The sequence below is a fragment of the Cryptomeria japonica genome, chromosome 3 (assembly GCF_030272615.1).
Source record: "Cryptomeria japonica chromosome 3, Sugi_1.0, whole genome shotgun sequence".
Lineage (NCBI taxonomy): Eukaryota > Viridiplantae > Streptophyta > Pinopsida > Cupressales > Cupressaceae > Cryptomeria > Cryptomeria japonica.
In genome coordinates this window covers 994,404,663-994,421,182 of record NC_081407.1, presented here as the reverse complement: position 1 = coordinate 994,421,182, position 16,520 = coordinate 994,404,663, and the positions used below count along the sequence as shown (strand labels likewise).

At 35.7% G+C, this 16,520-nt stretch overlaps 1 protein-coding gene across 1 annotated transcript; it reads left to right on the top strand.

Annotated features, from left to right (window-relative positions):
- Positions 1–12,291: 12,291 nt before the first annotated feature.
- LOC131045308 (multiple C2 domain and transmembrane region protein 5) lies at positions 12,292–15,797 on the top strand. Its single transcript, XM_057978876.2, has one exon. The coding sequence runs from the start codon at positions 12,588–12,590 to the stop codon at positions 15,645–15,647; it is 3,060 nt and encodes a 1,019-aa protein (XP_057834859.2). The 5' UTR covers positions 12,292–12,587; the 3' UTR covers positions 15,648–15,797.
- The last annotated feature ends 723 nt before the right edge of the window (positions 15,798–16,520 follow it).

Sequence of the window (16,520 nt, the reverse complement as noted above, 5' to 3'; positions counted from 1 at the left end):
ACTATAATTAGTTAGTTGAGACTCTTAGCTACCTAACTAGACTTAATTTTTCACTAATAGTTAAGTTTCTAAATTTATGTCAAAACCTAAAGATAGTCACTAACAAACAACAAAGAGGATTCTCCAATATATCAAAGAGATAATTCACATAGGAGGTCAATATTTGAGGATCAATAGTTATAAATTAGCACATTATTAAAATCTTGATAGGCATTGGGTTCAATTTGATGTGGAGAGGTCAGCCCTGGGGGTGCTTTTTCCCTTGAGAGAGGTCTATTTAAGTAAAAAACATATACTTCTTATTTGTCCATTCAAGTGAGTTTCTTTGATTCTAGTGTCCTTTGGTATCTTTGAGTTTCTTTCAGGCCATTAAAACTAGCTGTTATGCCTGATTGGATTCGCTCTTGATTACATTCTGCACTCACTCTGCTTGTCTCGTCGTGTTATGAAAAAAAGGAGGTTTGGAGAGAGTTTGATAAGCTTACTTTCCTTGGGAAATGTATCAATCACCTGCAACGTACAAGCGGCGAAATTTTCAATAAAGGGAGTTGATGAACAGAATCCTTCCTGCTGTAATGCCAGTGTGTAAGACAAAACAATTTTTGTGTTCGTGGGAAACCCATTACGATCGTCCGCCATGCTAGCAAATAGGAACAGATGCTTTTGCCATTTGCCATGCAAGAATAGATGCTTCTGTCATTTGCCATGCAAGCATCATCTGGATACGTGAAAGCTCTCAGGATCCTCATCCTCAACTTACAACTCTCTGCCCAAGAAGAAACTCGCCGCCGACACTACCATACCTCATGTTTACTTCTATATATACAAGAGAGATTCATGATGATGTGGAAGAAATCTTTTGTGTAAGGGAGGAATATTGATTCGAATTATGAATTCGGATGATAACACTTGAGTGAGAATCTGTGGTATTGCGAATTTGTTTACACAAACAAGGTAAACATAGAATTGAAGCAAGCCAAAAAGTAATCCATTCTATTCAAAAATCCAACATATAACAGTTCATGAGATTCCAAGGGTCACCAAAACCCCTTGAGAATCGAAACTCAACAGTCATATTTGTTTATTACATAATAAAATCCAAAACTACGAAATTTAAAAAAAAAACTATATCAAATTCTGTCCTAACTTTGACTAGACATAACATTCTACTTAGGAATCGAAATTGTGAGCCGTTTAACACATTGGAAAGGTCTCCAAGAGTTGAAAGCGAAGTGCATGTTCTAAAGGACAGGCCAAAGTTTCAAGGGCTGAAAATGCCCCGAAGGCCTAAAAAAACCCAATTACTAACATGTAGAAAAACTAGAAAAAATATGAATTTTTTTTTTCAATATTTCAAATTTGCTTATGATCAAATATAATGTTATATTTAATAGATTATAAGTTTGCAATAGTATATGTAGACATGAGGGGTTATGTTTTTTTTAATGATGAATAGTGTTAATCTTAAATATCCAATTCATATAATAGTGTTAATCTTAAATATGCAATTTATATAAATGGTGGTTGGAATGAAATCATTTTAAAAGTATGGTCAAATTGTTATGTTATGCAGGTTACGTTTGTAGGAAAAGAGAGAATCATGATTAGTGGGTGATTTCACATATCTATGAGGTTTTAGTAGTTTGTGGTGGTATTGTCTTGGTCTTTATCTTTTGTTTGTTGATTAGCATTATACATGGGATAAATGACAAGGGCCAAATAATGAAATTTTTTATAGTCCGATTAGCTAGCATGTCCATGTTGGGACACAAATGAGAAACCTTGTGATAGAGGGGTCCACCTCCAGTGACAAGGATATGGAAAACCCTAGGAATTGTGATGGCCTCGTCTAGAACTATGGTTGTGAGCATGTCCACACTCATGTGGTGGAGAAGCATCCTTGTCGGTAGAGGAGGAGGAATATGAACAGTTGCATAGGAGGCATTCACCTAGTGCTTAATTGAAAAGTCTATAGATGCATGACCTCCAAGGTCACCTTGTTGGCTTGATATGTAGCATGACATTAGATGCTAGCTTTAGCATACATGAAAAAGTGTTTATCCATCGTCAAGAAAACAAAGAAAGTATATTTGAGGGAAAAAATAATCAAAAGTTTATAGAAATGATTTTTTAAATATGGGTTTTAGAACTTACAAATGAGAAGAGTCAAGTTTGAAAATGTAACATCTATTATTAAAAAAAAAATTGTGTGAAAGAATATATTTAAATTGTATGGATAAAAGATTTAAAATTAAATTTTCTACTTAAAAATGCAATCTTTTATAGATAAAATATTGGGGTTATATATAAGAGGGTCCTAACCTAGCTATAAATAGAAATAAACACAAAAACATAGTCTTCTACATAGCAACCCGCATTACAGGCCAATCAAAGATGTACACCATATGTGTGTTACCTAAGTGTACAAAGACTAACAATAAATAACTAAAATTGTAGCAAAAGATTAGGATATCTTTGAGGCATACCAATGTGCAAGACTAACCCAATGGTCACATGTATGACTATAGAGACTATTATAAAAAAATAATATCTAGTTGACTTGTTGAAATTATTAAAGAAAAAAACCCTCAGGTCAAAGAAAGTTACCAAAAGTTAACTAGTTGGACTTATAATTAGATAGTGTCATGAATAGGCCAAAACTTGAGATTGGGTAACCTCTTCTTCATTTATATGCATTTTCTAGGCTAAGGGGGTGTTCCGTGAGGTTTTTATAACATGACATTGATAAAAAATTGAAATGAAAAGTGTACACAAGGCCTTAATAACCATATCCAAGGTGCTATAAACCGCAACGTTTTTCATTGAATTTGTATTAACACTAGTTGCAAATAGACCTGTAAGAAATCCAATAACCAAATAGGTACATCTTTCCACATGCAACAAAACATCAACATTGTACCTCCATAAAATGAATCTCTATCTAGGATTACACATGTAGAAAAAGGAGATGTGCTATTATGATCCTCTAATAATTAATTAATTGTTAGGATTGCATGAGATATACCATAGGTTGCATTATTGGATCATACAATCATGAAACAACATAAACTACTCCTAAGATACTACAAACAAGAGATAATAAGATTTAAATGTGTTGGCCTCTCACCCTCTATGTTGGTGCCTAATCCATGGAGAAACCAAAGTCTCAACTTGCGAGAAAGAAAAAGACATACATGTAAACCATAATTAAAAAAAGCTTGCATATGCATACGATGCATGATCAACATGAAATTGTAAAATAAGGTAGTACTATGAAGGTACCTAATTTCACATTCAACAATAACTTACAATAGAGAATGAGAACTATACATCAAATGAAATGATAAACAAATATTACCTCCACAAAGCCTCACGATGATCCATTTATCTTGGATATACTTCAATAATTTGATATGTGTGTTGCTCTTCTTTTTAGCACAACCTTTTGATAGCAAAGTGATTGGAAGATAACATGATTTTTTTTAAAAAATTGTGAATCCTTGATGGTTGGAAATGAAAAATTTATAGCTTTCACATGACATTAATCAATAGTGGAGAATGATTAGAGGAATTAATAGATGAAGTTGATTATGAGGACATGATGAATGTGCATGCAACATGTGTATGCGTGAAGAGCTTAATTGGTAAGTTAATTGATTGCATGGATGAGTGAAGTGGATTTGACTGATAAGTAGGACTGGGAGTGGCTCTAAGTAAATTGATTTGATAAATATGTTTGGATTTGGGAAGAATGTGATTAGTTAAATAAATTTATTTAATTCATGTGCATGGTTAGAAAGATAGAAAATGAATAATTTTTCTTTTTATATTAGAAGAAATAAAAACAAAAAATTAAAAATCCAATATTAATTTATTTAATTGTATATGGGGAATGTTAGGTAATAAAATAATTAAAATTATATACTTATAGTGGATTATAAGAATTAATGGATGAATTAATTAAATACTTTTAAATTATTTAGTTAATGTGGAGGACAAAATTAGATGAATTAATTATATAATTACAAATTATTTAATTATTATAAATGAGAGAATTATTTAATTTATATTGATGAGATAATTGATGAGATATGGTGAGATGGTAAGACAAAAATGTGTTGGTCATTTTTTTGGTGTCTACATTTTGCCCCTCTTTGAGACAATGTGTTTATTACGTTGTTTCAAAGAAATAATGTTGGTATAGGAAAACAATGGTTGGTGATGTTCCCCAATGTGTCACAATGTATGGTACCCCTAAAGAGATTGATCGAGAAAAATAAAATTTTGAAACTCTCAATAGGAAGGATAGGCTAGTTCTAGTGGATTAGGGATGAGTTAGTATGGCCGAATAAGTTAGGTGAGATGTAGGATTATGAAAAATAATTCATTTTGTTGATCAAATATCAAATAGTAAAAAGTACAAATAGGTAATGGGGTGGAAGGAAAAGGTGGTATGCTTAAAACATGTAGAGATAAATCCTTATATAATATAGAAAATAAATATTATGAAGTAGGGTATGAGGTATAGAGGTGGTGTTGTATCCTTTGCATGAAATTTGACTCCGAAAACAAAAATATTGTTCTTATTCATAGCAGACATAATAGAAGGTCTTGTCTTATTTATACTAGACATAATAGAACCTTATTAGATATATGGGAGGAAGTAAGACTTAGAGCATGGTAGTCCTTGTACACAAGAGGCGTTAAATAACCTTATATGCAAATGATGATTATTAATACTATAAGCCATTCCGACATATACACGGTAAGTATTTGCCTTGGTAAAGTTAAATAGGAACATCCCATAAACATGAAATACAAAAATAATGATCATGTGTCATTCTATGCTTTTCTGAACACACCAAGATATAGATTCAAGTTTGAGGTCGCCTTGAGTAGGCATTCAATTGATAAGAAAAGATAAATCAACAAGAGAAAGACCAACTGAAAAAATCAACAACCATCATATCTCTTACCAAAAGGTATGCTCATATTGGATTATGCCTATTGTAGGAAGGTTGCATTTGTTAACGAATGGATTGGGATGATGGATTAGATGATTAGGTAATATGTATGTAGGTATTAAGCTAGTTCAACAATAGTCTTTGCTTGCAATTTTCATGAAAGATCGATGTGATTTGTGTGATACATATTTTTCTTTTGCTTGAGTGTCGGTCTAGGTGGTGGTGGTTTATTATGGATGGGATTAGGATGGTTGGATATGTTTATTTATTATGGCTTGTGAGATAGATGGACAATTTATTATGAAAAATATGAAAATGTTGAAGTATGAATTTTCCTCTTATGAGAAAAAGGATTCAATCCAATGACTAGGTCAAGGAATATGCCCCTAGTTAGGTACATGACAATTTGTGATGAATATGTAGGATATTAAAGACCATCATGGATCTTGTGTCTATCCAAGCTAAAATTGACTAATGATAATGATAGCATGTTGACAATAAAAATAACGCGAGGATTGTTTTGTTAATGATAGGAACAACAAAATGATAGGGAAGGATACATCTTGATGATTATTTAGATAAAATGGATCAATATTTTTAGCAAGGCCATGAACAAAAACCATTAGATGGTTTGGATATCACGTTGTATTGCACAAAAAGATGATATGGATTAGGTTTGTCTTGATTGGAGGTGATGTAGGATGATTGATGGAAAATTTTATTTATTGTGATGGTGAAAAATGTTAACTCTTATTTTTCATGGTAGGTATCCATATGAATAAGTGAGCTAGAAGACATATATCAAGATTTAATTTTGAAGGAAGATGTACAATCACTTTCTCCTAGTGTCTAATAAGGCATGAAGGACTATGAATGGATGAGTGGATGAGTGTGATGGAAATGGATAGGTGAAGGATGGGGATGATGAATTATTAAGGATAAAAGATTGAATTCTAAGGACCATCTCATAAATATAAATAACATGTGTTATATCAAGGTATTTGATCAGATAGGGGAAAATGTAGGTGATGGCATGATATTAAATGGTATGTGATAAAAAGAAATGACCATGTCAAGAGTTTACCAAAAGAATGGTTGAAGTATATGCCCCTAGTCTTTGTTAAGATCAAGGTGGATAGGGAAGATGATATGCCAATAATAACCTACCTTGAGGAGTTTCCTTGCAAGGATCATGACACTTGATATAACCCATGGATGTTATTGTGATCCCTGATGATAGTAGGGTTTTCCTTATTTGAATGCATACATTGCACGATAGAGTGTCATTAGAGTACTTATGATAAAGTGCCATTTCTAGGACATGGTGAATGTGGGATTTTTGTTTTTGATTTTAGGAACTTGATGGTTGATTTTGATGAGGGATTTGAGATGTCGATAAATGATTTGGCAGTTTAGAAGTAGGATTTTTTTATTTTCCAAACTTGAGATGGGGTAAAAGCACAAAATTGTTTCACATTTCAGGCCAACTTATTAACATAAGTGAATTTAAATAATTCTAAAAATTAATTTTAGTCAAACATATGGTCCATAGAGTTTCATTATAGCTATATTATATATGGGCCACAACTTTTCCAATTGGAATTTTCTACTAAATGTCTATTTTATATTACTTTGGGTTTAATTACCAAATTTTTTTTTTTTTTTGAAAAACTTGATGTTTCAACAACTCTTATAAATAGTATTTTTTTTGAAATGTAAAAATACCTTTTTATAGATCCAAAAGTGAATTTTCAAAAAAATATATCTTTTAATATTTTAATTAGTTTTTATATTTTATAATTTATTTTTTATTGAAAGTAGGTCATTAACACTAAAATATAAGGTTGATTATCTTGTAAAGAAAAAATACTAAAATTTGTTTAAATTTTTTGAAATAAATAAATGCACTAGAGAATAGAGTCTATGTCAAGATGATATAATTATTTTTTAAATTGGATAAATAATTAAGAAAAAAAGGTGACACCAAATGAAAAGAGTTATATTTCAGTACACATGACTTTTCAAATTTATTGAAAAATATATATACATAAAAAATAGTTAAAAATATATTTTTGCATTGAAGTTTCAAGTTATCAATATACACAAAACAATTGAAGAAAAAAGGTATAATTTACTATATAAAGTGTGATGAGTCATGTAACTTCAATTTCAAGATTTTGTTAGCAACTAAATTAAATAGTGTTTACTTTATAAGAAAGTATATTCAAATAATTTTTTAATTTTTTCGAAAAATTACAAACATAAAATACACAAAAAAATATACATTTGTTAGTTTACATCATTTCAAAGTTTAAAACATTTATTTCACTTTTTATTGATTCAATTTAAAAAGTTGAATTAGCATTGGCCATTTCCTTTATAAAAGTGTGGTCAACACAACTTTGTGCTTTTACCTGATGATGGATGATGGAGTGTGGGTGTGGAATCGTGGGTGTGGATGAATGGAAGAATGCAAGCATAGTGGGTATATGAGAATTCATATATTTTTTGGGAAGGAGATGTGGATAGCAAGAGGTCTATAAATGAAAATGTGATCTTATTTTATGGTTTAGTTAGTTGGATGAGCAAGAAATATGCTATAGTTGATATTTTGATAGTAGACATAGTTTATTGTTAGAATTGTGTGATATTTAATTGAAATCCCATGGATGTGATTATTTGGTTTCAAGATTTCCCTTGACCCCTTGACACCTCAATTAGAGTTCAAGGCTACATGGAGTGTAGCTATATGTTGTGCCATGCGAGGGGGTTTGGGGGCATATTTTTTTGACCATTTTTTGTCCTTTTAGGTATTTTTTATATTTTTTTTATTGGCTTACAAGTTCAGATTTCATGGTATTATAAAACCACCCTTTGTATGTGCCTATTAATAGATGAATATGCATGGGGGGTAATAGTAGTGAGTTTTATAGAGATTTCATAACTATATAACCTATATGAATTCTAAAGGGAGAAAGTGTGTTGCATATGTAATCCTCTATTGAAGATTAGCGTCTCTCTTTAATTGTGGATATTTTTTTTATCAAAGGGACTCTCCATGTACATCTAGTGTTGTGTTTATTTATTATGGTTTGTTGATTTCTATTTTATTCCTTATAAATTCTCTTAATGGGTAATTAAATGTCACATTAATTAAAATCAAATTCATATACTTTTGAAGGGCTAACATTTGTACGTTTTTTTTTTTATAAATACGTATATGATAGCTACTTAGGCCTATAAGGAGGAGAATTGGATTTGGAGTGTGTATTGGATATCAAGTTGAAATAGGACTTCACTACATGGCAAAGGATCTTACTTTTTAATATACAACAATGTACATTGGTGTGTAGTTTGTAGACACTAAAATTGCTTTAAAGAAACATGTGGAAAACCAAGAGTTTGGATTGTGCAACCTACAAGATGACTACATATTGTACTAAACATTTTTTTGGTCTATATTTGGAACCTTAGGCAATATATACAATAAGTGGGAGAATGTTGGGATAAGGTGTTACACACCTTGCATATAAATAATTTTTATTTCATAATTTTATGCTTGATCCCAAAATAACATGCTACACTTTACAAAAGCTAAGAATTTCCTAAGGGTTTTTTGTGTGAGATATTGTAGATTTTATTGGATAAATGCATTTCATAGTTGGGAGGTAATTTTTTGTGAGTATATGATTTATACGACCTCCAATACAATAATAAAATTTAATGATTGGATCATATAGATAACCAATCTTGGGTGCTAATCTTGGAGAGTACAATTGAGTTACCTTGGAGAACACATTATTTTTTGGAGTTAGTGGCATACTTGGGTGCCCAACTTTGTGATATACTTAGGTGCATTGATTATTGTTGCTTGGGGCATTAAATAATGGTGGCAAGAAAACTTATTTTTTCCTTTATTGTTGCTCTTTTTTTTCCTATAGATAGCTAGCTTGGTATGGAGCTTTAACATCAATTATATACATGCTCATAGTGAGTGAAACTCATGGTAAGTTCCTAAAGGCTTGAGTTTCTTATTGAGAAGATCTTGAAGAACATGGAGTGAAACATATAGATCTTATTTGTTCTTTGATCACTCTCACGAGGAATGCAATAATGGTTGTTCATTTAGTCAATGAAGGCTATATTTTGCATGGTTTCCTTCTTGAATGAGAGTGTTGATCTCCACATGAAGGCTTATTAGAGTTTAATAATGTATTGTAACTTTTTTGCTGCTAATAAGATATTGGTACTAGTTCTTTAAAGGCGGTTTTTTTCAAAAGGTTTTTCTTAGTTGATATTTGTGACTCTCTATTGTGTGGATGTTTTATGTTAGAAAAAAAAGGCTATTGTACACCTTGCATAATTTAATAATGTTTAATTTATTATAATTTGTGGTTCATTGAGGGGATCTAGGGATACACACATCACATAGGGTTATATTCTTGGAGCCACTTTATGTGTTGTATATATTATTGTGATAAATATTTAATGCAAGGTTTCACATGGGAAAAATATTTAATATTGGAAAAACTTAGTGCAGATATTAAATGAGAGGTTAATGGTTTTGTAATCTTATAGTATTAATCACATGCCTTAATGTAATACCACTTAGTGGTTTTGTGTGAGTTTAATTCTGTTAAAGAAAACACATCTAGGTGGCTGTCTAAGATTGGCTAGTTGGCCATTTTGGCTAAGGGGTTGAGAGCATATCTTGTCAAGGTTTAAATTATGGAATGAGATGTGTGGTTACATGCTTGTCACATGGAGTGCTTGTAGAGATTTTTAGATTCTGAAGTGTTTATGAAGACTTTATTCAGATGTATTATAATGATTTCGTTATTGAATAATACATGAGAGATGGATGCTTTTGGAGGCTGGGTTTTCCCACTTTGTGGGTTTTCCCAGGGTATATCTTGTGTCATGTTTGATGGTATGTTGAATACTTGTTTACATATGGATTCTAAATAGTTATTTGCATAGATTTCTCTATTTGGGTTATGTGGAAATTGTCATTGTATGGAAAGAAATTTCCTAACATTCTATTCTTTTATTTATTCTTGATATTTGTTGTTATGCTAGAACCTTGTTGAAATTATATGTATAAGACGATTTGTGACGTCTTTCCTAATAAGATTAATGATGTAAATTATTTTTTATTCCTCTTAATCAAAGTGTTAGGAGATTTCCTTTTTAGTAAAACTCCCTTTTCATTTCCACAAGATCAAAAGTAGATAAGATGGATGTAAGATTTACTAGAATGAAGTGACATTTTAGCCTATTCATGTAGTGCTAATACAAGAAAGCAATAATAATTCATTTCTCTTTTGAAGTCTCTTTCCTATATAAAACCAATGAATTATGGGTTTTATTCAAATAAACAACCTATTTGTTAAATTGACATACAAGAAAATAGATAATGATCGAATTTCAAAATTACTAAATTTGAAAACAACAAAATTTATATTTCAAAAGATAAGATGTGATCACATACACTATTAAATCCTAAAAATACAATCACTCTTATAATTCTTTATTTATGTCAAAAAAATCTATCTAATTACAAAAATAATATATTAATAATATTAACAAAATTTATCTTCTTCAAAATTTGAATCCAAAACATAACAAATTAAGAATTAACACAAATGCATTTGAGACAAAGATTCTAAGAAAAAAACAATGCCAATACTTCCTTTCTCTTTTAAAATCTCTTTCTAGAAACCAATAACCTATGATTTTTATTTCAATAAACAGTTTTGTTTGATGTTGAAAGTTTTGACGTAAAAGCAAATATATAATAGTTTAACATTTAAATTTCAAAAAATGAAATGTAATCACATTCAATCAAAAAAATACAATCATACTTATAATTCTATCTCACTTAAAATAAATCTATCTAATAATAGAAATAACATATTAATAATTATTTTTTTCCCAAAAGCCTCTAAGTGAAAAAACAATGCACTTTTCTCCTCCATAATGAAGGCTTTTATGGGAAAGAAAAAATACAATGATGAACTTTTTTCCTCTATAATTCTGTAGAAAGCTATAGATGCTCCAAACTGTGTGAGAGGAAAAGGAAGGTTTTATGGACCACTGGAGAAAGGTTGATGTTCAGAACAACTCTCATATTCCCCACAAAATAATATTATGGAACGTGGATTGCATCAAATCTCCAAAAATCACAGCACTTTATGAGCATATATGATGTCCTGTTCATTTGCAGTGGGTACCTACCAATATACCAGTTCTACACTGCTCTGCTAGCTAAATAAATAATTGATTTTATATGTGGAAAGACCTGAGCATGCAAATCTTTCCTACTTTCTATCGGCCATAAAAGAGGAGACATTTGCAATTAACTGTCGCACTCCCAATATACGTGCTTTCTTCCCATGATTACGAGCTGGCGCAGCAACCCCACCAGAATTCTGTTCTTTCCTTTATTCTCAAGTTTTCCGTTGATTCTCCAAGGCTACTGCTGCTCTTCTCAATCTTCACGCATCAGAAATTCACAATATAACAGAAGAGACAGGTTGATTCGGAGTGCGCAGCAGCAGTATTATTCATGCGCGGATTCGCTTTGCCAAATACTTTGCCGCAATGGCATCTACAAGGGACCCACCCCAACATTACTAATCGACTCTGACATTTAATGCAACTGGCATGGCGTCGCAACAGTTCCACGTAGTGTCGCTTAACGGACACATTTGGCCGTGAAATCACGAGGTAGCTTTTCCCACACATCTCTAAGTAATATTTTAGTTTCCTGTCGCTTCAAATCTCAGGAGGATGACGGCGATGTCGTGCCAATGTGGAGCCTCAATCCCAGCCCAAAGGGTAGGTTTTTCACCTTCAAGATCAGGACCCAGAAACTTACTGATTAAGAAAGACTACCTGGTTTTTCACAATCACTTGTTTTTTCACAAGGTTTTAGCCGGCATGGCTACTGTTAAATTTGATGGACGTATGACCTTTTTTTTGAAAATCAGTTAAACCTTTTGACCGTTACATTTATGCCAGGGAGCTCAGATTTTGAGTCTTAATTGAGGGCCGACAAAGTCTTGACAGAGCGGAGTGTATAAATGCGATGTTGTACTCAACTAAAAGTGTTGGCATACTTAGAAGAATATCATGCAAGCCACATTTCCTGTTTAGTTAGAATATTTTAGGCAAAGGTTACGTTGGAAGTTGGTCGTGGTTTTCGATTTGCCTCAATTGGCGTGTGGTGACGCGAGACGGATGGAAAGCATGCCTCGTTTCGGTTGAGATTTGGAGGAATACAAGGCTCCTTGGAATGCGCTCAAGTCGTTTGTCCCTCTATTCATCCGCAGCCTTTTAGATGCCCACTGTTTTTCTAGTCGTTGGCACGTGCACAAACCTGCGCACGCCCTCCCTTTGTATTTTTTAACTCTCCTCGCCCCCCTCCTTATCCAATCTCTCACAGACTCTTGTTTTCTGCTCGTTTCTTCATATTACGTCGACTTGACCCCGAGTAAGGTGCACGATTGATTCTTCTCACCTACCAAGAATAGGAATTGTATTCCCCATTTGCTTTGCCGGCTTTTAACGCGAAAGATTGAAAATAAAAGTGGTTGTTTGGAGGCACGCAATCAAAAAAGTATGGGTAGGAAGCTGATTGTGGAAGTCTGTAATGCGCACAATTTGATGCCCAAGGATGGGCAGGGCACTTCCAGCCCTTATGTCATTGCAGAATTCGATGGCCAGCGCTCGCGCACTCAGACCAAATTCAAGGAACTGAATCCTCAATGGGATGAGAAGCTCGAGTTTCTGGTCCATGATCCCGAAACCATGCCTTCAGAGCTTCTGGAAATCAATGTCCTCAATGACAAGAAGCAGGGCAAGCGGAGCAACTTCCTCGGGCGATTGAAGATCTATGGGAGCAGCTTCGTTAAGCAGGGGTCGGAGAAGCTCATATATTATCCCCTGGATAAGAGGAGCGTCTTCTCTCAAGTCAAAGGGGAGCTTGGCCTCAAGATATATTATCTGGACGAAGAGCCTGCGCCACCACCAGAGGATAATAAAAATCCCGAGGAGGCCCAACAGACAGAAGCCAAGCCAGATGGAGAAGCCCCAAAAGCAGAAGAAGAAGCAAAGAAAGACGAGCCGCCTCCTCCTGTCGAAGAGCAGAAAAATCCTGAATCAGGAACTCCTCCGCCCGATGACAAAGGTGCAGCAGAAGAGAAAAAAGAAGAAAATCCCAATCCCAGTCTCAATCCACCGGAAGAGAAATCTCATCCCACTGAAGAAAATTCCGAGGCAGGGGAAGCGGCGGCGGCGCCACCCAAGTACCATCAACCTGTTTTTCGCCACCAGGATCAAGTTCCTGTGGATTACGCCCTGGAGGACATGAACCGGTCACTGGGTTCCATCAATGGCGACAGAAACAGCACGTACGATCTGGTCGAACCGATGGGTTATCTCTACGTGCGGGTTCTCAAGGCCAGAGATTTGGCTGCCAGGGACCTCGACGGGAGCTCCGATCCATATGCCAAGATCAGAGTGGGAAACCACACCATTCGCACGCGGACCGTTTCCAGGAACCTGAATCCATTTTGGGATCAGGTCTTTGCTCTTTCTAAAGACAAGCTGAGCTCATCCACAATGGAGATCAGTCTCTGGGACGAAGATTTTGGCAAAAAGGACGATTTTTTAGGGCTGGTGTCGTTTGATTTGCAGGAGATTCCTACGAGAGTACCACCGGACAGCCCCCTGGCGCCGCAGTGGTATAGGCTTGAGGGCGAAGGAGCCAAGGGCGATTTCATGGTGGCCGTCTGGATGGGCACGCAGGCGGACGAGGCGTTTCCTGAGGCCTGGCAGTCCGATACGGGTGGTCTGCTTATTCACACGCGCTCTAAAGTTTATCTCTCGCCCAAGCTCTGGTATCTGCTTGTGAATGTGATCGAGGCGCAGGACATCAAGCCGGGGGGAGCTCGTTTTACGGAACTGACTGTCAAAGCCCAACTCGGCCCTCAGTCTTTCAGAACACGCTCCGCCGCCACCAACAAGAGCACAGGAACTGGCACCTGTCCGTTTTGGAACGAGGATCTCATTTTTGTGGCGGCTGAGCCGTTCGAGGAGGAGCTGATATTAACCGTCATGGAGGCAGGGACGCCAAACAAGGACAAGGATAAGGACGACGTGAACGTCATTGGGTATGTCAGGGTTTCTCTCCATGCAATAGAACGGCGCTTCGACCACAGGCAGGTGAGTTCCCTGTGGTTCAATTTGCAGAGCCTGGGGAAAGTCGGCGGCGGGGATGAGGAGGAGAAAGAGAAAGAGAAAGAGAAAGAGAAAGGGAAATACAATGGCAGGCTTCATCTTCGTCTGTGTTTCGAAGGTGGGTATCATGTCTTAGATGAGGCCGCGCATCTGACGAGCGATGTCAGGCCGACTGCGAAGCAGTTGTGGAAGCCGCCATTGGGCGTGTTGGAGGTGGGCATTCTGGGCGCCAAGAATCTCCTGCCCATGAAGTCGAAAGGCGGGCGCGGGTCTACAGACGCATATTGTGTTGCGAAATACGGGCAAAAGTGGATCAGGACTCGAACCGTGGTGGACAACTTCAATCCCAGATGGAACGAGCAATACACCTGGGAAATCTACGACCCCTGCACGCTTCTCACGCTCGGCGTATTCGACAACTCACAGCTTGAAGAACAACAGGACAGCAAGCCTCGGAAGGACCTTCGCATCGGGAAGGTCCGAGTTCGAATCTCGACGCTGGAGAGCGACCGAATATACACGAACTCCTACCCGCTCTTAGTCCTCTATCCCTCGGGAATCAAGAAGATGGGTGAAATCGAGTTGGCGGTTCGATTCTCTTCCTTCTCTCTTCTCAACGTTCTGCATGTGTACACCCAGCCTCTTCTACCGAAAATGCACTATCTCTACCCTTTGGGAGTGGTGCAGCAAGACGTTCTGAGGCATACCGCCATGAAAATCGTGAGCTTCAGACTGGCCCGCTCGGAGCCAGCCCTAAGACAAGAAGTGGTGCATTTCATGCTCGACACAGACACCCACATGTTCAGCATGCGTCGCAGTAAAGCCAACTGGTTCAGAATCATGAACCTTCTGTCCGGTCCAGTCGCAATCTTCTGCTGGTTCGATCAGATATGCAAGTGGAAGAATCCATTAACCACCGTGCTCTTTCAACTCCTATACCTGATTCTCCTCTGGTACCCGGAGCTCATACTGCCCACGATCTTCCTCTACATGTTCCTGATCGGCGCATGGAATTACCGTCACAGGCCTCGCATGCCCCCTCACATGGACACGCGTCTGTCATGCGTGGAGGCAGTTAATTCAGACGAATTGGACGAAGAGTTCGACACTTTCCCCACCTCACGCAGTGCCGAGACTGTACGGATGAGATACGACAGACTTCGGTCTCTCGCAGCTCGAATTCAGTCCGTTTTGGGCGACTTGGCGAGCCAGGGTGAGAGATTCGGGGCTCTGTTAAGCTGGAGAGATCCTCGGGCCACAGCCATCTTTCTTTTCTTCTGTTTGTTCACTGCAGTTTTGCTCTACGTCACTCCGTTTCGGGTCATCGGGATCTTGTTGGGTCTCTATCTTTTCCGGCACCCCAAATTCAGAGATCCTCTGCCTTCTTCGCCGCTCAATTACTTCAGACGTCTTCCGCCTCTCTCAGACCGAATTTTGTAAAAAATCTGCTGCAAAAAAACCGTTCAGTCGCCCGGCGGGGAGGGACCAGCATCTACCATTTTTTGTTTTGTTTATATCTACAGTTAAATGACTTTTTTGTTTGTTGAATTTTTTTGATAAAACCAGAGAATAGAGAGCTGTGATTTGTTATATTGCTGATATAATGTTTGTGATGGTGTCGACGTCGAAATTCAATTTTTTTTATTCATTTCTAGAAGTGAATAGACAGGAATGAGACGGTCGACTTTTGTGGGCGTGATTTTGCAAACAGAAGAGGCGTGGTTTTATTTTGTTATTATGACCGGTAAAAGTCGACGTACGGACTAAGTGACATGCAGGTCAGCAGCAGAAGCTTGTCGATTGTTCTCGCATTTTCATATATCTTGCATACCTATTGATTGTGATACGTCACTTCAATTTGGTGTTCATATATGTCTAAATCTACAATTTGTGGACTATAAAAGATAAAAGTCTCTTATATGTTTTGGTCTCACTTGGTAGGTTTGTCTTTACATATTTTATTAAGATTTAATTGTGTTCTTAAATTAAATTTTTTGACTTGTAGATTATAAATATGGACTAATAAATTTGATTCAAAAAGTTTAGAGTTGAATTTATGAAAATATTATAATTTGATATAATATGAAAAGTATTGTTTGTCTTTCAAAGTATTATTTTTTAGGACTTAATAAGTGACAAGTCTTAATTTAAATTTGGTTTATGATTTATTAGATATTCATTTTTAGAAATTGATTTTATTTTTAGATTTTTCATAATAATTATGTTTAAGAATTTGGTTCAACTTTTTTTTTTGTGGCTATTTTCATTCAAATTTGTGAATGTATAATTGATTTAAGTCACTTCCATCATATA

What these genes read in the sequence shown, in the direction of transcription:
- LOC131045308 (XM_057978876.2), top strand. Translation starts at nt 12,588, where the DNA reads ATGGGTAGGAAGCTGATTGTGGAAGTCTGTAATGCGCACAATTTGATG.